General features: G+C 44.1%; 1 protein-coding gene across 3 annotated transcripts in view; it reads right to left on the bottom strand.

The window, feature by feature from the left end:
* Positions 1 to 554: 554 nt before the first annotated feature.
* The window catches only part of btbd7 (BTB (POZ) domain containing 7), a 134,757-nt gene continuing 109,483 nt past the window's right edge, over positions 555 to 25,828 (bottom strand). For 2 of the 3 annotated variants that reach the window (XM_024420591.2, XM_042321771.1), the window contains exons 4-11: positions 18,385 to 18,593; positions 15,239 to 15,314; positions 13,893 to 14,053; positions 13,026 to 13,169; positions 12,570 to 12,759; positions 10,505 to 10,683; positions 7,708 to 8,151; positions 555 to 7,395 (exon numbers count right to left, since the gene is read on the bottom strand). In XM_024420591.2, the coding sequence (XP_024276359.1) occupies positions 6,745 to 7,395; positions 7,708 to 8,151; positions 10,505 to 10,683; positions 12,570 to 12,759; positions 13,026 to 13,169; positions 13,893 to 14,053; positions 15,239 to 15,314; positions 18,385 to 18,593 (2,054 nt within the window). In that variant the 3' untranslated portion in view covers positions 555 to 6,744. Of the gene's footprint in view, positions 7,396 to 7,707; positions 8,152 to 10,504; positions 10,684 to 12,569; positions 12,760 to 12,952; positions 13,170 to 13,892; positions 14,054 to 15,238; positions 15,315 to 18,384; positions 18,594 to 25,828 lie in introns of those variants that run through there. The other variant, XM_042321772.1, reaches the window with a different exon arrangement.

Below are 25,828 nucleotides of genomic sequence, written 5' to 3'. Positions count from 1 at the left end.
ATTATATCTTTAATACCCACATGCTGATTTGACATTTGGCAAACCATTAATAAGGGGATATTTTAATCAAACTATCACACCAGAAATGGAGTTTAGCCAATCTCTCAGATGGTAATAAATCTCTTCCTTGTGAGATCTCAAATTATGAACCCATCCATTTGAATGTGTTGCTAACATTAGTGTATGCAGTAGTTGGATAAGTTTGCTGACTGAATAAACGTTTTTTTTTTAATGATTGACAAGTCATGTGGTCCTCTGGCCTCATTAGACCATCCTGATCTTGCGAGTTTGAGTTTACACAGTATGATGAGCGCAGTGGTTTAGATGGTGGATCAGGCTAGTCCTTGTAAACTGCAGGAAATTGACTTCTAATACTGACATTTGAAGATGCTACTGACCCAGTTGACTAAGTTAACCCTGTGCAGAAGCATTCAAGTAACCATTAAAAACAGAAATACAGTATCGTAACTTATCACTTTTCATGGACGAGAGTCCTTGTCAGGGACCTTTTTTTTCTTTACTCACTGCAAAAGAAAGAATCTCAAGCCATTTGATAATTTTTATCAAAGCTGTTTATTTTGAAGATGTCAGTCACCTAAATTGCAGATTTGAGTTCACCACTGTTACAATCCCAACTGAGAAGAGTAGAAAAATAGACTTTCCACAATTCCTTAAGTCTACGAGAAAGCTTTTTTTCTCGTGACATATTTGTTTTATATATAGAAAAATGTATATGTACAACAAAACAACATTTCAGAGACTGTTCAAAAGTACCTAAAATAAAAAAATACTCTTTGAAACCACTATGTATATGAAGCATTGGCTACACTATTACAAAGAGACTGGTTGAGTGGGCTGGTAGAAAATGTTTGCATAGGACGAAGATAAGGATGCCCAGCCACTGGCAGGGAAGGCACTCTTTCGTCTCCATACGAGAGGGAGGGAGGGGGAGCTAAAGGAGAATCTAGAGGAACCGACAGAACAGTCTTAAATTAAGAAACCTCCCGTTGACGCTGATATCCGATGTCCTAATGCAAACCAGAAAGCAGGAAATGGGTTATTATATCTAGCCTGGTGGTCCAGATCTTTTTGTGCTTTAGCGAAGTACGCGTTAATTCGCTGTCTTGCCAAACATGTACATACGGCTTGACAACAATAGAAGAGTTGGCTACAGCACAGTACGGTATCAGCCTGTTACATACCCAGTCCCCAACCTGGTCCTTGTGAAAACCTAGAGAAAGTGTGAGTGCATCTCTAAATACAGTATCTTACATGATCATGTAATTAAGGGTCTATTAAAGTCAACTCATAATGCAAAGGTAACATACCATAGTACTTTTTTATAGATAATAGCTAGGTTTACAATAAACGGTGACAGATTTTCATGCAAATATTCTAAAATCTGCAAGTTTCCACCAAACAGACTTGTTGCAGATAAAAAGCAGTGCATGATGACAGTGCACACAAAATGTACTTTTTCGCTTAAATTTTATGTACCGAATAAAAATCTAAAGTTTGTCGGTTTTCCATCACATTTTCAACTCTACCGATAGTTTTGTCACAAAAAACGTTGCGTTAAACAGCAAATGTACCTACTCTGGTCTTGACTCAAGCGCTCTCGCTAACAGCTTGCGGGTATGTTAGTCTACATGAGATTATTATGGATAACAACAACATTTTTTATTTGTCAAACGGCAGTCAAGCATCGATCATCATCATGTCACCAGAATAAAACCCTCAATATTTATTGGAAAGGAGCATCAAGCTCATCACCTTGCACTTTCAACACCCTGTGAAGTTCATCATCATGTATTTAATCTGTAGCCTAATAAACTACATGCTTTCACGGGTCATAGTGGGAGGATGGTTATTATATCAATATTTGCGCATAAAGGCATTTCCACTTCCATTGCTTGCATAATTAATTTTACAGACAAAAAGATCCCACCATGTCAAACAAAATGATTTGTCAGCATTTATAACATTTTACCACAACTTCTGCGTTCTATCACAGCTGTCATGATGTATTTAAAAAAAAATACTGTATGACTACTCAGAAACGTGGTTACTGAAGGGAAATGTGTCACTCACCAAACTCAAACTACCCAAGAGGACAATCAACTGAACATCTCCATTCTACCTACAGGAGTGCTCCTCATCAGTGAAAACAAACATACAATACTGTTATGAGATTATACTTTTAGTGCAATAGTGAGGCCCTCTGTACAAGTTGCTGTCAATGTCTTATCATTCTGAATCAAATTAGTGGGTATGCATCATCATATTGGTTCTCTAAAGGGTTAACAGTCCGTGGGTTACCAGCTTTCATCTTTATTGCAACAGTCATGTTTGTCCAACCATTGTGGTATAACACACAATATTACAATACAATGGAATTAGTCATCTAGCCTAAACCATGAAAGGCAACAAAAAGAACGTACAAACTGCAGGATTGGTAATGCTCGTCTACTCACTCTGTCCAAAGCCAGGAGTCAAGCCCTCATCCTCAGCACAGATGAGACACTGTTCAGGGCAGACCAGGGGGTCATCTCTACACTTCAAAGAGACCTCTGCATTTTCCAATAAAATAGATGAGCTCATACCTGAATGACCAACAAAATCAATTCATACCTGTGTCAGTGAGAATGTGCTCACACTAGTATTGGGAGAGAAAACAGATCATACCACCTGTATTTGCCAAACTGCCATAAACTCATAACTATATTAGCATAGCAATCATCTCATACATGTGCAGTTTTAGTAAAGTAAACGGGTAACTATTTTGGCTAGGAAATTAGTTAATGAGTCCAAATACATAACGAATATAGCTCAAACCTGGATTTGCCAGTTTGCGGAAAGCTGCATCAGTAGATTTTATTTGACTGTTATTCGATTCAAGAGACCTCCGGCTGCAATCCTCAGGGGCTGCAGAATCAGATTCCAACGTGCCTGGTTGGTTATCACTTTATCACACAGGGTCTCGGGGTGAAGACCTTCCCTTTAAGGTTAAAACAAGCCCAGGAGAAAAGTGGGCCAATAGAGCATGGCCTGGCATTCCCTTCCTGCTGCTTGGAGGGGGGCAACGTGTTTATTAGATCTGAAGCTCCTATCTCTACGTTACTGCCGGGGGAGCCCTTCGCTAATGGGAAAAGCGGGAGATAACATCTCATGGTTCTCTCATATCTTTCATATTTTTGTCCCACTCCCATGGCTGTCCCATCTCCTTCCCTCCATCTCCGCCTCTCCCTCCATCTTCTGTAGGTCAGGTCTGGATGACCTTGGCGGTCTGCTGGGAGGAAAGGGAGGCTCTGGCCTCAGGGGCTGCAGTACGGTGCGGCAAAATGTCTCCGTGGGGGTACTCTGGGCATTAAGTGAGAGGATAAGGCTAAGGTACAGAGGGGTCTGGAGGAGGTTGCTGAGAGGGCGAACTCTCTTCTAAGCTCACTGCTGCAGCAGTCACAGTGACAGGCCCATTGTTTGCAAAGGGCTGCGCTGACACGCTCACTTTTTTCTCTCCCCTCCTTATAGACTGACAGTCTCATATTACAGAGTAGTTAGGTCTTCGAAAATGTTTATGAAAAAAAACTTACCCATACTAAAACCCAGCACCCAAAAATAGAAATGATTCAAACTACCCAAGACATCCTTCCTCTTCCACAACCATAATAGCTACAGTACTGTCCACGGTCATTAGTAAGAGAGAGCCCACTATGGACAATGGTTTAGTTGTTGTTGAGCTCATCCCCTAAGGCGGAGAACAGAGCATTAACAACACACACCCACTGACACGTGTGAACACACACACACCACCCCTTCTAGTTTCGAGCAGCGTCAGCAGTGAGCCCTCACCAGCGGGAGGTCGAAACGATTAGCAGAAAAGCCAAGGAAAACAATCTTCTGCAGGTTATGATCTTAGCAAAACAGCCACAGAGACATCAAGATAGATCTCAAAGATATTAGCACTACTGTACAGTTCTAATAATTTGCATTCCAGTACATGAGTTCCAGAGGTTCAAATGAGGGAATGCTTGGCATAAAATGAGAGCGATTGGGGTTAAAGTACTGTGGAGTGTCTATAGCAAGTGAAGAAGTCTGGGGAGACAAGACATAGCCTGGTTGCAAGTCCGTTTCTGCTCTTTTACCAGGTCCTTATGGAATTGTCATGCCAAACATTTAGCTTGACAATGGAGTAGGCAAGAGCACAAACAGATCTGGGACCAGGCTAAGACAAAGAACAGAAAGGGACCCAAGTTTGGATTGAGGAATAGCACCATCAAATGCCAATGAGCCCAGAAGGGGGGTGGAGGAGAGAGCAATGGAAAAGTAAACAACAGAGCCATTCGAGGGATAACTCATATCAGATGATGGATGCTACTTTTGACCCTCTTGACACAAGACCCAAACGAAGGTTCTGAGCATGCCACTGACAATCAAAATAAATTCTAATTGATACTCATCTCCTATGTCTTGGTGATATACATTAGTCTTCAAGTCGCCACCATCGAAAGCGAGGGGAGACAAAAAGCCATATCAAAAAGCCTGCAAACATACTTAGTCAACCTTATCCCAACCTGCTTCCCAATCAGACCTCATTCATGAATTGATAGAAAGAATATTCCATGTCCCACCATTCATACATGCATGAATGCACCAAAACCAACTGGAGGACTTCATCCAACTTACGAAACTGACGAGGCAAACGCCTTACACAGTAACTATAGTCTGTCTCCCTGCAGTTGACCAACCAGGTACCAGTACCTTCTGCCTTGAGAATCATCGCATGCTGAAAGGGCATACAGAAATTAGTAATTTCGACTGCTGAGATAAAAGGTATTCGTGTGAGGTTTTCTGTGAGAGAAACATAATTTGCTAACCATCAGAGGTGAGTCTCTGCCTCGCAGACAAACATGAGGCATCAGCATTATACAGAGAGCCAGGTCATGTTCATTAGGGCGCGCAACGGAAAACGGAAGAAAATATTAGAGAATGTGTGAATGGTAGTATAGCAGGGGCACAATACAGCAATTTAATTTCTCCGTGTGCGAGGAGATGGTAACAGAAGGAAGATAATTACAGTGAACCCAAGTCAATGTAATTTTTTGACAATGCGGCGCAACAGGGGCTAGTGAAAAATGGGATGGAAAATGTGTTGAGATTCTGAATTGAAAGGGAGGACCTATGAGTGAGCATGTTTTAATTGAAGCTACGCTGGTTTAGTGAGTAAGTCTTTTCGCCCAGTGGACAGGACATAAAAAATTCCTCAAGAGGAACCATTTAACTGTTTCCCCCCCGCTTTAATTATCCTTCCACAAACCTCCATTGACATCATCACAATTGTTGGTTGTTGGGTACAGTACGTCAAAGTAAGGATGGTGACCGAAGCAGTCTTGTTCAGATCGCCATGGAGGGAGACAGGGAGTCATTGGATTGAGGAACTGGGCTTTGGTTTGGTTGAAGTTTATCCAAGATGGCCGCCGGCCATGAAAAGGCAGAGGGGCACAGTCATGGGGCCTGCATCTTGATAAATCTCCACAAATTGCTGTTGGGTTAAGGCAGGGATATTCTACTTCAGTTCTTGATTTGCTGTTGCTATCCCGTTTTAATTATTGAGGTTGAATTTAGACCCCGGAAACCAGGTGTATATGCACATTCTGGCCAATCGACAGTAATAGATCAATAAAGTGGGAAACGTGGTTTGGAATACTAGCCCGGGTTCAAACGACTTACAGTGCCCAGCACTCAGGCTATTGAATATTACAGTGAGGTTAAGGTAAAAAGGACATCTGCAAAGTGTAAGTGTTGGGAGAGGACCAAGAGATAGCGCTGAGCAGTGGCTACCACTCACATTAACTATGGGTATGCAAAGTGGATGACTTCTAGAGTCACTTCTAATAAAAGCAGCTATGCAATTATTATTCCTGCCTTGTAGCCACATTGGTAGTAGTAGGAAGATTTCATTTGTGTTTCTCTTCTCCTCTTTGTGCTCTTGCTCAAATCTTATATTGCCCATCCTGACACACAGCCCGTGGGTCATAAAGGATTACAAGTGTTATTACTGCAATTCCACCTTTTTCAAAAGGAGGAGCTATTTGTAATGGGCAGGTTGCTGAAATGAGTTTGCAACTCATTGCCTGGGCATTTTTCAATGTATTTCTAAGGAAAGCATACCGGGACACAAATATAAATATATAACTCTACAGTACCCTCATCCTGATGCAGGAAATTAGTATAATGGAAATGAAACGATGACTGTGCGTTGTCAAAATCCAAAACACTGGGCGGAAAGGGAAGGATTTATTCAAGTTCGATGACCAGTCAAGACTCATTTTGAGAAGAATAAAGGTGATTGGAGGATAAGCAGTTGAGCGTGGATCCAATCTGGGAGATGGGAAGGGCTAGGACCCATTATGTTAATTCATGAGACTAATCTATTTGGACAAATAATTCTCAACCAAACCAAGCCTTTCCTCCTCATCCCCCACCATGGCTCTGTGCTGAAGGCACTGTGACCACCGTATCTCGTTAGTTGGTGCAGCACCTGGGGCTCGCCGGGGGAGGGGGGGGACTACTACTATGTGTGCTTAGTGCCTTTGCCCTGAACTGAGCGCGAGTATGACCACTCTGTCACTGGAGACACTGCCAACCACTGATGCTAAGCCATCAACCCCAAATCCCCCTATAGCGAACCGTCCTTTAGCGCTCTTGCCTTTTCCCGAGGCCTCTGACAGTCTTAGTTGCGGAGGGTCAGAGTGCAGACTTCCTGTAAGGGTACTCAGGTTTGTTGGGCGACCTGCGGTCCCTGGCCCCCACCACCTCCTCGGAGTAAGGTTCTGCGGGCCGCGCCTGTCCCAGTCCGCAAGTGAGGTCTGTTTCAGTTCGGGCGCGTCCTCTTGGGTTGTGTGATGCTCCGGCTGCTTGAACTCCTCCGCTCTGCATGGCCAGAGCCAGATCTAGTCTCTGGGGGGGTTGCTCCAGAACATCCAGGCGGAGTGGGGTGCCGACTGGGCCGCGGCAGGGGTTTGGCTGCTGTTCGTCGGGGGAGTACTGTGGAGGGACAAGGCCCCCTCCCGAAGGAACTCGACTGTGACTGTAGAGGTCCGGCCCGGCGAAGGAGCTCACGTGGCGCCCGGGAAACTCGTACAAGTCAGGATACTCCGACGCCTGGGCCTCGGGCTTGGGCTCGGCAGCGTGCCTCTTGCGGGAGGCATACGGACCGTGGCGGTTCAGGCCCAGGTGGCAGTGGGGCACAGCAGGAGGGGCCGTGGAGGGGTGAGGGTGCGGCTCGTGAGGCTCCACCTCCATGGTGACCTCGGGCAGGCGACGCTCCTTCAGGGTCATGGCCGACACGCCCATGGCAATGTCCGGCATGAACTCGTTAATGACCGGCGCCACGTTCTGCAGGAACAAACAAACCTTAAGACAATAGCAACCTGATACGATATATTGGGGATGTCAAGATGAGGACATTTAAGCTCTCATTGTCCCTCAGAAGTACATTTGAGAATAGGGCCCCACTTTCCTCTCTTCCATTACACATTGTTGCCTCCTACATTTCAACATAGCTCATGACACTCCCCTCGATCAAAATGGTGTCGCCACATTCCCACACAATTCCAGCTCTGCATTCCCGCTATCCCCATAGGCCCTGTCATTACCACTATCTCAGGGGAACACTACAGTTCTGAAGTCCTGTAGACCTCTACTCACCCCTTGTTTATCCTGATGCTGGGTGCGTACCCCCCCGCCCTGGCGATTGGTGCAGTCTGGCGGCAGGGGCTTGGCCGCCGGTGGGTAGGCGGGGCTGCCATGCTTGGAGGAGGAGCTCGCTGTGTGGTGGAGCAGACTGTGGTTGCAGGGGTAGGAGAAAGAGCGTGACGGGGGCTGGCTGGGGGCACGGCCAGGCCTCCACCCACTGGCTTTGAGCTGGGCATTGTGAGTGGGCGTGGCCGGTGGGTGATAAGGCGGCGGGGGAGGGGGCAGCGGTGGGTGGAAGCCCGCCATGGCCTCCAGATCGGTGAACATGCTCTCCACAACTGGGCTGCTGTTGACCCGGCAACGCCCTCCACTACGGCTGCCACCCGACGGCTGGCGCAGCGCTAGGACGGGGCTCTCGTCGCCAAAGCGCTCCTCCGGGAAGAACTTGTGAGGGTTCTGTGAGGGGTGGAGTACAGCACACAACAAATTAGTCCAAAATTGCAGAGGAACAGCTTGCCAAAGCGACTTAAGAAACTAGACGTACTTCGTCTTAAAGGCAGTCTGCTACATTACGGCTATGTAAAAAAAAAAAGAGTCTTTCTAACTGGGGGAAGTCAAAAAATGTTTCATTATTTCCTCGGCTCTCAGTTCAACATTGGAGTTAACTTTGGCCCAGTCACCACTCAATGGAAAACGAAATTAAATGTAATGAGGGGGGACAAAATTCCTGATGAGCTCCAGCCAGAATTCCTGAGACATTAGTCATTAAAGTGGCACGCTGGTGACAGAGACCTTCAGCACATTAAATGAAAAACACAGCCAAACAAAAAGGAACACGGCATGATGTTGACCAATCCATTACTGCCTAGACATTAGATATTGATATATAGCCTATTTTTTACCTATTATTTGACATATTGTACAAAACATTAAGAACACCTGTTCTTTCCATGACATAGACTGACCAGGTGAAAGCTATGCTCCCTTATTAATGTCACTTGTTAAGTCCACTTCAAATCAGTGTAGACGAAGGGGAGACAATTGAGACATGGATTGTGTATGTGTGCCATTCAGAGGGTGAAGACAAAACATTTAAGTGTCTTTGAACAGGGTATGGTGGTAGTTGCTAGGCATACCGGTTTAAGTGTGTCAAGAACTGCAACGCTGCTGGGTTTTTCACTCTCTACAGTTTCCCATGTGTATCAAGAATGGTCCACCACCCAAAGGACATCCAGCCAACATGACATAACTGTGGGCCAGCCTCCATGTGAAAGCCTTTCGACACCTTGTAGAGTCCATGCCCCTATGAATTGAGGCTGTTCTGAGGGCAAATGGGGGACTACAAAGCATCGGTAATATGCTTAAAATATACCCAAAAAGGGAGACGGGTACAAAATCTCTTTTTGTGGATGGTCACAGGCACTTCTGTCGACGGATGAAGTAGTTGAGAATCCGTTCGCTATCATATAATCTTCACACTATGGGCGAAAGTTTGCACGAGGAAATGGCAGCGAGCATTGATCAAATTACCATAACATTTCAAATAGACGGCAGTAGGTACATTATCCTGTGCGAGCTCCAAACACGGCAACTGGTGACTGATCGCGTGCGTCACCTGCATCATGCAGTTAACTTCTCTAGGATAGGGGGCAGCATTTGGAATTTTGGATGAAAAGCATATTATTAGTAGATTTGGATAGAAAACACTCTGAAGTTTCAAAAACTGTTTGAATCATGTCTGAGTATAACAGAACTTATGTAGCAGGCGAAACACCGAGGACAAACCAATTAGATTTTTTTTTTTGAGGTCACTCTCTTTTCAATGAGTTTTCATTGGGAATCCAGATTTCTAAGGGACTTGCTTGCAGTTCCTACCGCTTCCACTGGATGTCACCAGTCTTTAGAAATTGGTTGAGGTTATTCCTTTGTGTAATGAAGAAGTACGGCCATCTTGAACGAGGGTCACTTCATGTGTACTGTTTGATAGAGGCGCATGACCAGAAAGCATGCTTCAGTTTGTTTTCTTCCTGTATTTAACACAGATGATTCAGTCTTAAATTTTATCGATTATTTACTTTAAAAAATACCTAAACAAAAAAACAAACAAAAACACCTAAACATAGTTGTATTACAAAAGTAGTTTGAAATGTTTTGGCAAAGTTTACAGGTAACTTTTGAGATATTTTATAGTCACGTTGCGCAAGTTGGAACCGGTGTTTTCTGGATCAAACGCGCCAAATAAATGGACATTTTGGATATATATGGACGGAATTAATCTAACAAAATTACCATTTGTGATGTTTATGGGACATATTGGAGTGCCAACAGAAGAAGCTCGTCAAAGGTAAGGCATGATTTATATTTTATTTCTCCGTTATGTGTCGCACCTGCAGGGTTGAAATATGTTTTCTCTCTTTTGTTTATGGAGGTGCTCAGATAATAGCATCGTTTGCTTACGCCGAAAAGCCTTTTTGAAATCTGACATGTTGGCTGGATTCACAACACGTGTAGCTTTAATTTGGTATCTTACATGTGATTTCATGAAAGTTAGATTTTTATAGGAATTTATTTGAATTTGGCGCTCTGCATTTTCTCTGGCTTTTGGCCAAGTGGGACGCTACCGTCCCACATATCCCTTAACAAAATTCGGGTGAAATATCTTTGAAGAAAAGTAAAACCTTTAATTGTGCTGAAGATGATCGTTTATATGCACTTATCTGAGCTCTTTGTGCCAACCTACAGCTTTACTAAGTTCAATAAAACGTAACAAATCTATTAAAAAATGTAAAAAGATTGATTGGCATCTCACCTGCAGCAGTTCTGCGGCGGCGTCCGGCAGGCCGAACTCGCGGAGCACGCGGATCTGCAGCTCATAGCTAACCGTGGCACCTTCGCCGCAGTTTAGGGCGTACGCACGCTGTACCTGGTCCGTGTGACGCAGGTCCTGCAGCCTCCGGATCATCTCCTTCACCACGGCCAGCCTGGGAACTGAGAGCGAGTTCATTACAAAAACATAACTGAGTGACCTGGCTGGCCTAGCTGTAATGCCCGCAGCCTCCGGCACACGTCTATGGTGTTGCCATAGGTTCGAATTTGTATAGAAATTAAAACATAATTGAATAACAAAATTAGATACAGTCTTTTACATGCTGGGGACCACTCAAACATAAAATCATGACATAATGGTAAATATTGCATGTATTGTGTGTGCTAGAGGATATGGAAATATTTAGCCTTTTCAATGGTCCCGGAGGGAATTTATTTTCTTCTTTATTGGCCCATCAAGTCTTCGGAGGACAAGTTACATTCTAATTTTACACAGTAGTTACTGTACATAGCAAAGATAGTTATTTGATATACACTATATCCTGATAGATAGTACTTAAACATATCTAGTATATATTATATAGTGTTTTCAGTCTTAACTATTATTGATCATGAGCTTCTAATCCCACCCCTCAGCTACTCTCAGGCCATCCCACCTATCTCCTTAACCCCACCCCTCAGCTACTCTCAGGCCATCCCACCTATCTCCGTAAACCACCCCCTTATGATTTCCATGTGCCATATTTTTTTCAAATGTACTGTGATGTTTCACAAAAACTCTGAACCTTTCTTATCGCATAGTATCTACAGATTGTAAGTTCAAGATGAATATTTTGACCAGGATTATTATTACATTGTTGATTGATTATGGCTTTCCAAATCTCCCAACATTGCTATTTGTAGGGTTAGCCATTCCTGAACTAAGTCCCTGAGGAATTAGAAACGCTGTTATTTAATTGGATGGGGGGTGAGAGAGAGAAACACTAGGACTGAAGGAGCGAGAGAAATGGGAGAGAGAAGGATAGGTGAAAGCAAGGCCTATGGTGGAGGCCAAGGGGAATCATACAAAAAAGAAAGGCAGGGCAGACAAAAGAAAAGCAGAAAGATAAAGGGATGGAGGCGGGAAAGAGTGTGTCATCTCTCTATGGTAAGGGAGAAAACTGTAGGAGAAAAAGAGAGGGCGGGATGATGAGAGAGGGATGGAGAGAGAGTGGGAGACGAAGGGTGAAGGGTCATCTCGCAGGTCGTCCCATCTCTGTCAATAATGGCAATAACTACTGCTCGTCTGAGATCATAGAAGAATATAGAATATACCCACACAGTCCTAATAAATTGCTCTATTGGCTCTGGTCAAAAGTTGTGCACTATAAAGGGAGTAGGGTGCCAGCAGGCGAGAGCAAAGGAATGCCTTTCCAAACCCAGAAAATCAAGAGCTAACTGAGAACTTGAGGCCCTGTCAGGGCAGCGTGGTGGAGATTAACAATATATGCAACGCATAACCGCCTCTTCACTGGGCACTGAGTGGATCGGCATTGAGATAAGAAAACAAAGAGGTTCATCACTTGTTGGAGGGATGAGGATAGATGGAGGAGGGGAAGTCTCTCTCTTATCTTGTATTGAAGAGAAATAGCCATAACAGAGTACTAACTTACGGGTAGAAGTGGCGCCTTAACATTCCCAAACCTACACTGAAACGCTACGGAATAAAACTCACAGACTTTAGATCGGTACTTAAGTGCCAACTTTGACGTGCACCACAATTTCATGAGATCTCCGACATGTTTCATGTCGACCATTGGAGTTTGTAGGAAGACTGCAAATTGGTAGAGGCGGGATTTATTCAGTCAAGTTATCCATGTTTGTCATAGCAGCTTGCTCAACACCATTTCTTCCTTGTTACAATTGCATTAGCATCTTTTAAGGAAGAACTGACTTAGACACTCTGGATAAGTGCTACAAAATGACAAAAATGAATAAATCTACAGCCATGTTTTGATCATTTTCATTTTGGGAAGCTGGAAGAAAGCTAGCTTTGCAGCTCCACCCACCTGGTATCTCATTGGCCACCACTGAGGGTGGGGTCGTCTGGCTGCCACCGATTTGCTGGTGGTTGATGATGTGACAGCACTGGGGCACAGCATTGTTGACCATGTAAAGGGTGTCGGGCACGTTGGACATGCGGACCATGCGCAGGCGCACCAGGTCTGTCTGCTCCACCATTATCTCATCCAGCACAGACTGACAGACAGTACAATAACAGGGGGGTTAGAATGTATGTGTTTGTGTGTGTGAGACACAGGGTTGGGGTCAATTCAGGTTTCAATTCAGTCAATTCCGAGGGCGAATTGTAATGAATCTTCATAGACAATAATGGACAATAGCATGGGTAATTTCAATCCACCCCTTGTATCTTAGATGTGACGGTGCCCACCATTGTTCATGTTGTGATGTACAAGCAGTGTGTGTGCGCACGTAGTGGTTCTGTTGTGTGGTGTTGTCCCAACCTTGGCCTCCTCCACGTAGGGCGAGAAGAGGCGAGGTCGCACGTAGATGCCGGCACTCTTTTGCCTCAGCCAAGAGTTGGCCTTTCCACCCTCCAACGTGGGCAGCATGTCTGAGGGAGGGGTGCTGATCAGACCCCTCTTCATCTGGGAGGGGGTAGAGTGGGAAGGGAGAGGGAGAGAGAGAGCGAAGAAAAGAGCGAGAGAGGAGGCAGAAAAAGAGAGGAGGTGTGGGGAAAAGAGAGAGAGGGAGAAGGAAAGCAGGAAGGAGAGGGGCAGTCAAGTTAAATGGAGGAATGCAACATACACTACAGCCAGACTGATCCTGCTGTCTTCATAGATCGAAAAAAGTTTGGCAACAAAAATACTTGCTGCATTAGGCTACCTAAACTTAAACCAAACACTGCAACAAGACACAGTATATAGTGCATAACATGATCTACAATGAAAAAAATTATAATAATGATCCCCACAGATTCTGTCTTCCCCTGTATGACTGTTTTAGCCTGGGAAAACACACCTTTATTTATTTTTTAACCCTTATTTGACCAGGTACATTGACCGAGAACACATCGGCTGAGTCCAAAATTGGCACCCTCTTCCCTATATAGTGACCAGAGTTAGGGAAGAGTTGTAGGGAGAATTATGGAAATGAATGAACCAACTGAAAGCTGGGGATGATTAGGTGGCTATGAATGTATGAGGGGTTAGATTAGGAATTTAACCAGGACACGTTCAACTCTTGCGATAAGTGCCATGGAATGACCACAGAGAATCAGGACATTGCACCGAGTCGGAGAGGACCTCGCTGTTGGGGGGGCAAGTATGTGTTCGGTGCGGACACACACACACTCATTCACACACACTCACTGTGTCAGAGAGGACCTCGCTGTGGGGGGGCAGTATGTGTTCGGTGCGGACGTAGGGCAGCAGAGGGGACAGGATCTCCTTGAGCTCCTCCAGGTCCAGGTCTCTCCTCTTCACCCCCCGCTTGTTCACGCTGTGGGCCGTGCCACTTAGGAGGTTGGGCTCTGAGGAGGGATACACACACACACACACACACACACACAGTAAGACACACACGCAATGCAATCGGGATGTACAGTATCCAAGCTCCCACTATTTAGAACGTTGCAGTGCATTAGTTCACAGCGTAGCCGTTTTTGCCACAGGAAAATGCCACCTAATCTATTTGGCCTTACCTGATTAATAATTGTGTTCCGGACCTCGGCTAAATCGGGTTGCTTACTCCTGCAGTACGGTATATATTTCACACACACACACACACACCTTCACAAAAGCCAAAACATATGTGTATGATCCATCCCTCCATGCAAACTAAGTAATTTAAGACACTGGAAAATGACATAAGCTGATTCAAACTACTTTTCGAGTTCGGAGTATCTGGAGTAACTGGTTTCCCACGCCAAGGAAGAACCCCTTTGGGAGAGAGCTATGGTTTTCCAATTTCCAATGAAGAATCTTCAACAAAACACCTAGCTGCACCCAAAATAGACTGCTCATCTTGAACGACAAATTAAAGTGTAGAGAAGGAGTAAGCCTGACATCCCTGTTCTCCGGTTGGCCCAAACGCTCATCTGACTATGGTTGTGTCCCAAATGGCACCCGATTCCCTATGTAGTACACTAGATTTGACCAGGGCCAATTAGGCTCTAGTCAAAAGTAGTGCACTACGTAGGGAATAGGGTGCCATTTGGACTGCAAGCCTATGGCTGGTTAGACCGAGTCAGGTCCCGTCCAGCCCTACTCAGCCAAGTCTCCCCTGGGCTTAGTTATTACTCCACTTAAACTGGATGAGAGCATAAATCACTGGCCCAGAGCAGTTTGTCAGGGGTGGTGTGTGTGTGTGTGTGTGTGTGTGTGTGTGTGTGTGTGTTTGTGAGAGAAAGAGAGGTATAGAATGAGCGAGTGAGAGACAGAAAGAGGGGTAGAGAAATAAAGGAGAGTGAAGGAAAGAGCTTGATTGCAGAAGTTGCCCTGTAACTACAGACTTCGGATCAGATTAAACCCTTACCTTCAAACCTAACTGTAAACATTACAGCTTGGGGAATGAAACAATATCTGAGCCTGTATCAGTGGATGTGGGTATCTTCCACCTACTCCAAAGGAGGCGAGGGGAGAAGAGAGAGAAGGGCCAAAGGGAGAGGGAGGGAAGAAGAGAGGGAGGGAGAAAGAGGGAGGAATGGGTCTCTCACCTCGGTCGGCCATCCTCTTGATAAGCTGGTGCTCTCCCCACTTGATGAGGTACTTGAGGATGTCCTGCTCGCTGGCCTGTATACAGAGACAATAATTAGAAGCCATGGGAGATGAGGCGTGTATTCACATCGTACCATAACGTTTTGCAACAAAAACAAACGTTTCTTATTGGCAAAGTTAAGGAAGATGACCCACTAAGACTTGTCCTCTTGAACTCTACCTGTAATGTCATGTGTTTTGGATCTGTAGAAAAATGAATGAGCGTCAAGCTACCTCTCGTTGTAGACCAGGAAAGTTACCAGGATATGAGCGCCCTGTGTTTGTTCTAAATCCTCTTTGGAAATTAAATACATTCATTCTGGACTAAAAAACAAGCACAGAATGCCAGGTCCAGAATGTCTGCTGCTTTGAGTGAAGCGTTTCAGCTTTGATGTGGGTGAAAGAGGGCACAGGGTTTGCCTTTGATGGCATGACTTTGACCTCCAGGCAGATAATTGCCCAAACCATTGCTGTGCTTTGGCATGCACCGTGTGTGCCGTGCATGTGTATTTATGTACTATGAGCTTATGCATGTGTTTTTTTGTCATGTGTGAAAGTGAGAGAATTAAAGTGTAAACTAGCCTGTGTGTGTGCATGTCTCAGAAAATGTGTAATGCCTTACTATGTATACTTGCCAGTGTGCGTCTCTCCGCATATGCATTCCTCTGTGCGTGTGTGTGTCTTCGTGTATGCTTGAGATTCTTCTCCTGCATGTGTTTGAATGTAACACTGAGCCAGGAACCCCTGTGGCGGACACTAATCTGCTCATCATAGACCGTTTGGGCTGGGGATTTGACGATGTTAGATGCCGGAAGCTCTCCCAGCACCAGTCAAGGATGCTGCTCCGAGGCCTGGCAGGTCCCTACACAGCCTGGGGTGTATTCACTAGGAACCAAGCGGAAGCAAACGGGACGAAACGGGGAGGTACCTACCCTAATTTGTCCAATAGAAACTCACATTTTTGTTGAAAAGTGCATGGTCAAGGTTTGCTACGGTCAGGTGTGCACTAATAAATACACCCCAGCTTAATCTTCTTCACACGAACAGCCTAGTCTTCCAAGGGGGACTTGACATTATCCTCTAAAAGCACCCAGGCTCGCAGCGCACACAAAAACACGGCACTACCTGCAGAGCTTTCTGTAAGCTAGCCTACATCTCAAAACTTCTCGTCTGTGAATGTGGAAATGTGTTGCATTGCGGTTACTTGGCACTCTGCTTGTGTGCGTTTAGAAGACTGAAATGCCACCCAAGGTCCTCATAAACTGGTCTGGTCTTCAAACAGTTAGCCTATTTGTATGCCACAAAGAGCCCTCATAAAACAGCCTTGTCTAACAGCACACGACCACTAACCAGTCCTAATATCATCTATCATCATCAACTTCTACAAGCAAATCCCCCCTCATATCCAGTCTATTTCCAAAGACCTCAAAAGCATATATATTTCCCAGCAATGAAGCAGAAGCCCGTCAGATACTCGTTAAGCTCTAAACACCTACAGTATAATACAGAGTGTAATGGTCACCACAGACACGAGCTCAATCATGATACACTGGCACTAGTAAGAGATAAGAGGGAGAAGACCGAGAAGAGCGAGCGAGAGAAAAGGGGGTGGTGGAAGGGAGGAAGTGAGTGTTCTGAAGGACCATGCCAATTCCACCAACTCCCCAATTACCCTCTGGGCACACCGCCTCTTCTGCCAACTCACCATACCCGTCTCCTCTCTGATAATGACCTTTCCGCCGTGTCATTAAAAGTTTGAATCAGAAAAAAGGTCTGTTTACATGGGAGTGGATACAGGATCCTCGAACATGGCATTAGCTTGTAAACAAAAAATGCCTCTATATTAGCACCAGTTTCTCACTCCAGTCTAGGTAGGGTGTCCAATCAAAAACGCATCTTTTGACCAAGGGGTAAAATGTTAATCGTCAATCGTGTAGATACTCCTCTAAGAAAACCAATGGTCTAAACCTCATATCTTTATCATATTCCGTTAAAAAGCTACAGGACTTTTTACCCTTGTAGGACGGCCAAGATTAGGGTAACTAAATCAATGGAGGCCAGAGGAAAAAAAGTGGTACAAAAAGGAACCCCCAAAAATATGAGTGAGCTAGTCTGGATGCTGTGCTAGAATTAAGGCTCACCGTTGAACTCGTCATCGTTCTTCTCAAATCCGGAGGACATTATACAATATAGAGGTAAGATGGATATTGATTTTGAGACATATGTAGTATTTTCATTTTAAAGTATATGCTTTTCTTATTAATGCGAAATTCCTGTCATATTTCCAAAAACTTAAGAAAAACAAGCGTATCGCTGAAATGCCAACCGAGCCCTGAGCGTACCGCAAGCTTTTTATTTCCAAAGCCTTTTACTTTTAAATCAGCTCGTGTCATGTTCATTTAGCTGTTTTATTATCGGATGTATTAGGTTTCTTTTTCATTGTGTTGTGCATGCCTGAGTTAAAGTGCCTTTTCATGCGTTTGAAGATTGTATAATGCTAACATCCTAGCCTTTGTATTTATTGTCAAATGGATTTCACATATGACACTACCATTTTCCCTTTGTAGAATTCCTTTGTTGGCTGAATATATCCATAGCATTTGGTGGCAACAGTCTGGAACAGGGACCACAGTATCTCCTGCAAGACCATCGGATTCAACCAACACTGGTAAAAATAAAAGTGCATTCTGACCAGGATTTGGTTTATTGCTTATTTTCCTGTTCTTCTCAAAATTCCAAGGTCTATACTTATGAACACTTGTTTAAACTCTTTCTCAAAAGTGCTATTTGCTAGCTTTCCCATGAGATAACGTGGCACACTTAGCCACTATGCTAACACGACCAGCATGATTATTTCCTGAAACAAATTCCGCACCAGCCAATTAGACTCTAGGCGGTATAGGCCTAGCCACCAACCAATAGAATTTATTCAAATAGGTCAACTTGGCCACCAGAGGGATGATGTAAACCTCCAAATTCAAGGTCTAGTTAGTTCCGCTTGGTTTGTAACAAGTGTGCCAATATATATGACATGATGCATCCTAAACTGGCCTACTAACGCTAGACAAAGCGAGTGAGTGAGTGCATGCATCTGCCTGCCTCTCACCTGCAAATAGTCTGACTGGATGGCAGCCACCAGGTGTTCCTTGCCCAGTTCGTAGAGCACGTCAGAGGTCATGACCTGGCTGAACTCCTCACACAGGAAGTGCATGGCCTGCCGGTGGACCCACTTTGAGCCGTAGGGCTGCGAGCTCCACTTCAGGATGGGCACCACCGTGTCCAGAGAGATGCTCTCCACCACAATGTCCTCGCAACCTGGAGACAAAGGGACAGGTGGGTTTATGAGGACATAAAGGGGCAAAATTGTAATATTTGTAAGGTTTTGCTTTCCATGACTGCAATATCTTAGTACTACACGTCACTGTCCCTGAACTGAATAAAATCGTCTGGTAACTGAAATGAATATAATACAAAGTCTAAAGCCAAGGACGCGACTGTCATATATAACATTGAGTACTGCAAATGTTAGCACGAGAGTGAGAGAAAGAAAAAGGAATTGAGTTACAGTGGGACCAAAAATACATACACATAATAACGACATTATAAATATTGGTAGGAATGTATATCTCAGAAGAATTAAATGGTACAGTGGGGATCAATTAATAATTAACTCGATTGCACACACTGCTGTAGGGTAGTAGTGTTCCACACACAAAGCAATCAATCAATCTCAGAATAAAATCTGAAAGTTACTAGTTCTCAAAAATCAATGTTTACATTTGAGTGATTTAGCAGAAGCTCTTATTAGTAGTTAGTGCGTTCATCTTAAGATAGATAGGTGGGACATCCACATCAGTCAGTCAGTACGTTTTTCGTCAAATGAGTTTACAACAAAGTCAGAGCCAGGAAGGGTGTTAGTTCACAAAAGTCTTGTTTTTTCCTCTCCAACACCATCCCTCATCTCTCTTTCCACCCTGACTTTGTTTAGTAACCTTTGTGTCAAAGTGTATGTACGGGTGTGTATACAAGTCATTTTTGCAGTTCATCTAACACCGTAAATCTAAAAAACAGACAATGGCAAACTTTTTAAAACGATTTGCAATGGAAAGTTAAAGTGTGTGTTTCTTATTGGACAAGTCAAGATAGTCCCTCCCTGTTCCAGTTCGTTTTGTTCCATCAGGTGCCAAATGAACACGACCCAGACCATTTTCTGTCAACATCTAAGGTGTTACACACATTGAGCCATGCGTCACATATCATTTCAGGGAGACTGACAGAGCTCATAAAGCTCTGTGGCATGCGTAGGACACAACAAATCAGTCACACATCAACTGACTTCTTGGTGATCTAGGAGGTTGCTCAGAGCTGTATGCTATTTAAACCAATTGAACCATTAGTCTAATGTTCACTGTTGCTAAAAATCTGTCTGACAGTCCTACTGAGATCTGTGGTGGCGATTAGCAAACTAGCATGTCTCCTTGGTGACTAGGTCCTGCGGTGCAGTAGCGCAAATGCTAGTTGATCATGCAAACATGCTGGTCTCGTTAGCTTAGTCTGTAGACTTGGACACAACCTGTTTGGCTGCTGACACGCTCGTGGCTGTGCACTCTGGTGTTGCTGATGTGGTGGGACAACACTGTTCTTAAATGTCAGCTCAGCGAGCTGGCCCCGAGGCTGGGTATGACATAAGTCATGCAAGGTCAGCGCTCTTTGCCGTTCCACAAACTTGCTCTAGAGTTTCTAGTGTGCTCCTAGCACTTATTGTAGGGTGTTCACCCATAAATTGATTTAATTAAATGTTTATGAAAATATGTTAATTCAATAGAGATGGTGTATTTCTGAGTTTTTCCCTTTTAAATCAACATTCAAAAAGGCATTCGCACTATCTTTTTTGCAGGTGCATAGTGACAGTTGAAAAAACAAGAACCCCTCTTTAAATCACCATAGAAACAGCCCTTGTCAATGTTGATTGACCGGGCTTAGAGGAATAGAAAGCCACGGATATGGAGATGGTATCAAGTTTATTTTGATTCAAAGCACAAAAATGTCTCCAAACATTACCACCTCCCAATGCAGAAACATGGAAGAGAAACAACCAAGCTGTGCATTAAAAATTAACAACGGTCACAACAAACTAACGTTCTTATGTAATACAAGCATATTAAGGTTATAATATTGTAGAGAACAATCTAATAATGAATTGTGTGAATAATAATTACAGTTTTCTTTAGCCTATGTTTAGACAATTTAGTAGCACCCTCTTGAATTTACCGGTATTTCTCTTCTGAGCAGTGAGTGAACGCCCTACTTCTTGTTATTACTGAGATATTAATGGAATGATCCACTGCAGGTCCACTGCTGCCTGATACATTGCATTATTAGCCCTTTTAAGTTACACAAAGTTCCTATAAGGTTAATTAACTCCTTAAATGTTACCCTAAGAAATGTCACAGATTTTCTATATCACTCCTTAACTAAAGGGCAACTGTACATTACCAGTTTTTTTTTACACTGAAAATCATTCCTAAACAAGCTTGTGGCTCTATTCTTAAAAACGAAAATCAGTATTTTTCTCCCACTCCTCTCCAAACAGACACCCACTACTATCATGGCTGCTGGATCAATACTTAAACTTTACTCTTGTCATATATCACTGCAGGCCAGAAGAAGAAAAAAATCACGCAACTGTAAAACAAATAAATTATGTTGGGGAGTTTTTATTTAGCTCTTTCTTTGTTTATAAAGGGACGGGGGAGCAACGAGAACATGCAGCGTTGAGGCAGTAAAACGCTAAGCCATATTGCTGATATCAGAGACCTAAATGAAAATGTCACTTTAGTGATGGGGTTGTGGAGCGCCCCGCAGAAAGCTGGCTTACGCTTCTCTGCTCTCCTGGGGAGGGCTGTGGATGAGGAGCACTAGCTTGGGTTTCTAATACAGTGGTCTGTAGTCCAGTCCATCCAACCTCAAACGGAGTATTTCAGCAGTGAAGAGCCTGTGTATTGTTTGATTATAGATGAACTCAGATGACCTGGAACAACTGGACCTGAGAAGTCTTCAATTCCATAACTTAACTGTCCCAGTATGGAAAAAAATCATTGTGTAGCCAGGACTTCACAAAAATACTACATGTACTGTATACACCAACTATTCACATTTGGGAACTATTCACATTTCAGTGATAGTTACCGGTTTTGTTTTCTCCATTTGAAAATGGTTCCATGGCTTTGAAAACACCTTTTGCTCACCAGAAACTGAGGCCTGAAATGTGAAGCAGCAGCAGCAACACCCCTGGCCCCTGCAGTGTTTATGATAGGAATTGAAGATTTACCAAAAGATTATTGCGGGCATCAACCAACTGAACTGTGACTACAGCCTGATTTCAAGGTAGAGATTAAAAGGAAAGATACACGATGGGGTCTGATAGTGACTCGCACAAGAAGTCTCCCTGTCTCTTAGACACACACACACACACACACACACACACACACACACACACACACACACACACACACACACACACACACACACACACACACACACACACACCTCAGAGGCGTGTAGAACATATATGCTGTTAATCTCATTATGTTCACTCCTTCGTTTTCATCAGCATGACGGAGCAAATTAACTGGTCTCACTTCAAGCTGTGTATTCCAGATTTATAACAGCTGTTGATAGAGCCAAAACGGTGTATCCTGCCCTTATTATGCAAGCTCAAAGCGTCAACACTGACATGTTGAAACATTCATAACTTCCCGGGAAAACGTTTTTCAATCACAAGGCAATAAGGTTTTCATTTTTCACCTGTGGTCAGTCAGTGTAAATAGATGAAAATGACAACTGCGGCTATTCTGTGTTGAGTGGTTAACAAAATGATCATTTGAAACAGGTCCTCCTACATCCTTAATTTTGAGTTATTTATGCAACTTTAGTTGTGATACAAACCTTAGAATGTATTAGAACTCAAAACATATAGACTAAGGCTGCATGATGCGACTAACGGTAATTAGAAAACAGCTGCATGAAAGGCATGCTCTGCTAAGATTCTTGCGCAGGCTGCAAACACTTCAGTCTCTCATTCACAATTTGACAATCGCTTGATAACATTCTCACCCATCAGACTATTCACAATTTAACCTGGTCTTTACATATAGCCTACTAATATAGACCTGCTAAAGCTGCCCCGGTAAACTGTAAGTACTGTTATTTCGAAGTGGAAACGTCTAGAAGCAACAATGGCTCAGCTGTGAAGGGGTAAGCCACACAAGCTTACAGAACGGGACCGCCGAGTGCTGAAGCGGGTAGCGAGGGGGGAAAAAAAAAAAATTTGCCTGTCCTCGGTTTCAACACTCACTATCTAGTTCCAAACTACCCCTGGTAGCAAGGTCAGTAGAAGAACTGTTCGTCGGGAGCTTCATGAAATGGGTTTCCATTGCTGAGCAGCAGCACAAGCCTAAGATCACCATGCTCAATGCCAAGCGTCAGCTGGACTGTTGTAAAGCTCGCCGCCATTGTAATCTGGAGCAGTGGAAATCATCTGGCAGTCCGATGGACAAAAATGGGTTTGGCAGATGCCAGGAGAACGCTACCTGCCCGAATGCATATTGCCAACTGTAAAGTTTGGTGAAGGAGGAATATTGGTCTGGGGGTGTTTCTCATGGTTTGGGCTAGGCCCCTTAGTTCCAGTGGAGTGAAATCTTAACGCTACAGCATACAATGACATTCTAGATGATTCTGCACTTCCAATTTTGTGGCAACAGTTTGGGGAAGACCCTTTCCTGTTTAAGCATGACAATGCCCCCGTGCACAAAGCGAGGTCCATACAGAAATGGTTTCTTGAGATCGGTGTGTAATAACTTGACTGGCCTGCATAGAACCCTGACCTTCACCCCATCAACAACCTTTGGGATGAATTGGAACACTGACTGCGAGCCAGGCCTAATCACCCAACATCAGTACCCGACCTCTCTCATGCTTGTGGCTAAATTGAAGAAAGTCCCCACAGCAATGTTCCAACATCTAGTGAAAAGCTTTCCCAGATGTGTGGAAGCTGTCACAGCAGCAAAGGGGAGACCAACTCCATATTAATGACCATGACATTGGAATGAGGTATTCAACGAACAGGTGTCCACATACTTTTGTTCATGTAGTGAGTGTACAGTGCATTTGAAAGTATTCAGACACCTTGAGTTTCCACATTGTTATTTTACAAACTTATTCTAGAATGGATTCAATTGTTTTCCTCATCAATCTACACACAATACCCCAAGGTGACAAAGCAAAACATTTTATTTTTGTTGTGCAAATGTATTAAAAATAAACAAAAATACCTTATTTACATAAGTATTCAGACCCTTTGCTATGAGACTCGAAATGTATCTCAGGTGCATCCTGTTTCCATTGATCATCCTTCAGATGTTTCTACAACTTGACTGGAGTCCACCTGTGGTAAATTCAATTGATTGGACAAGATTTGTAAAGGCACACACCTGTCTACAGTGGTTCGTCCTTTAAAAGTTTGACCTTTAAAAGTTGTACTGCAGCACAGCTTGCATGATGCTGTAGAATTGAATGGCACGCTAGAATTCTATGGCACGCTAAGTGTGAACCACTGGTACCATTAATGCTAGTTAGTGCTAGTTTGACCACCAGAGGGCATCTTTGAGAAGCATTTGATAGCTTTCAATAGTGGCTGTACTGGAGAATGTTGGCACACGGGAGACTGGGGTTCAATTCCCTGACGGGGAGGAAGGAGTAGGCTGTCCTTGTAAATTTGAATTTGCTCTTAACTGATTCCATGTCTTATTTCATAGTTGTGAAGTCTTCACTATTATTCTACAATGTAGAAAATAGTACAAATAAAGAAAAACCCTGAGAAGGTGTGTCCAAACTTGACTTGTACTTGCTTAATTAATATTATGGTGTTTCTATTCCAAGAAAAAACTAAAAACCTTTGGGTTCCGTCAGGATGGAACGGAAAATATGGTAATGTACAACGTGACGATCGGGAGTACAGTATTGGGCTATTTAGCTAAACTATCCCTGTGTCGTGCGGGCACGTGGGAGACCGGGGTTCAATTCCCCGACAGGGATTAAGGAGTAGGCTGTCCTTGTAAATAAAAATGTGTTCTTAACTGACCTGTCTAGTTAAATAAAGGTTACACTACAAGCATAACATTTCTACACCCAAACGGAGATTCAGTGAAAATAAAAATCTCATTGATGTATCAAGACCAGTCCCCATGCTTGTCTCAGAGCAGTGGGAAACAGTGCTAAAATAGTTGTAGGCTATTGCTTCTTACTTCAATATGCTCTTTAAATAAATAAGACCTGCACCACGTTTGGCACCACATTACTCATCACTGGTGAGACTCATGTCGCCTACGGTAGACCTACAGTATATCGGAAAATATGACGTGATTCTCCGCCAATAATTACGTGAGAGAGTTCATTAGCAAGTGCATCGGCGATGTTGTACCCACAGCAACTATTAAAACTGTCCCAAACCAGACACCGTGGATTGATGGCAGCATTCGCGTGAAATTGAAAGCGCGAACCACTGCTTTTAACCAGGTTGGGACACTTTAACCAAGGGGACCTGGAAACATGACCGAATACAAACAGTGTAGCCATTCCCTCCGCAAGGCAATCAAACAAGCTAAGCGTCAGTATAGAGACAAAGTAGAGTAGCAATTCAACGGCTCAGACACAAGAGGTATGTGGCAGGGTCTACAGTCAATCACGGATTACAAAAAGAAAACCAGCCCGGTCGCGGACCAGGATGTCTTGCTCCCAGACAGACTAAACAACTTCTTTGCCCGCTTTGAGGACAAAACAGTGCAACTGACACGGCCCGCTACCGAAACCTGCGGACTCTCCTTCACTGCAGTCGACGAGAGTAAAACATTTAAACGTGTTAACCCTCGCAAGGCTGCAGGCCCAGACAGCATCCTCAGAGCATGCGCAGACCAGCTGGCTGGTGTGTTTACGGACATATTCAATCAATCCCTATCCCAGTCTGCTGTCCCCACATGCTTCAAGAGGGCCACCATTGTTCCTGTTCCCAGGGAAGTTAAGGTAACTGAGCTAAACAACTATCGCCCCCGTAGCACTCACTTTCGTCATCATGAAGTGCTTTGGGAAACTAGTCAAGGACCATTTCACCTCAACCCTACCTGACACCCTGGACTCCAATTTGCTTACCGCCCCAATAGGTCCACAGATGACGCAATTGCAACCACACTGCCCTAACCCATATGGACAAGAGGAATACCTGTGAGAATGCTGTTCATCAACTACAGCTCAGCATTTAACGCCATAGTACCCTCCAAACTCATCATCAAGCTTGAGACCCTGGGTCTCAACCCCTCCCTGTGCAACTGGGTACTGGACTTCCTGACAGGCCGCCCCCAGGTGGTGAAGGTAGGTAACAACATCTCCACCCCGCTGATCCTCAACACTGGGGCCCCACAAGGGTGCGTTCTGAGCCCTCTCCTATACTCCCTGTTCACCCACGACTGCGTGGCCATCCACGCCTCCAACTCAAT

The sequence above is a fragment of the Oncorhynchus tshawytscha genome, linkage group LG05, assembly GCF_018296145.1.
Source record: "Oncorhynchus tshawytscha isolate Ot180627B linkage group LG05, Otsh_v2.0, whole genome shotgun sequence".
NCBI classification, from domain to species: domain Eukaryota; kingdom Metazoa; phylum Chordata; class Actinopteri; order Salmoniformes; family Salmonidae; genus Oncorhynchus; species Oncorhynchus tshawytscha.
This window is presented reverse-complemented; position numbering and strand designations above follow the sequence as displayed.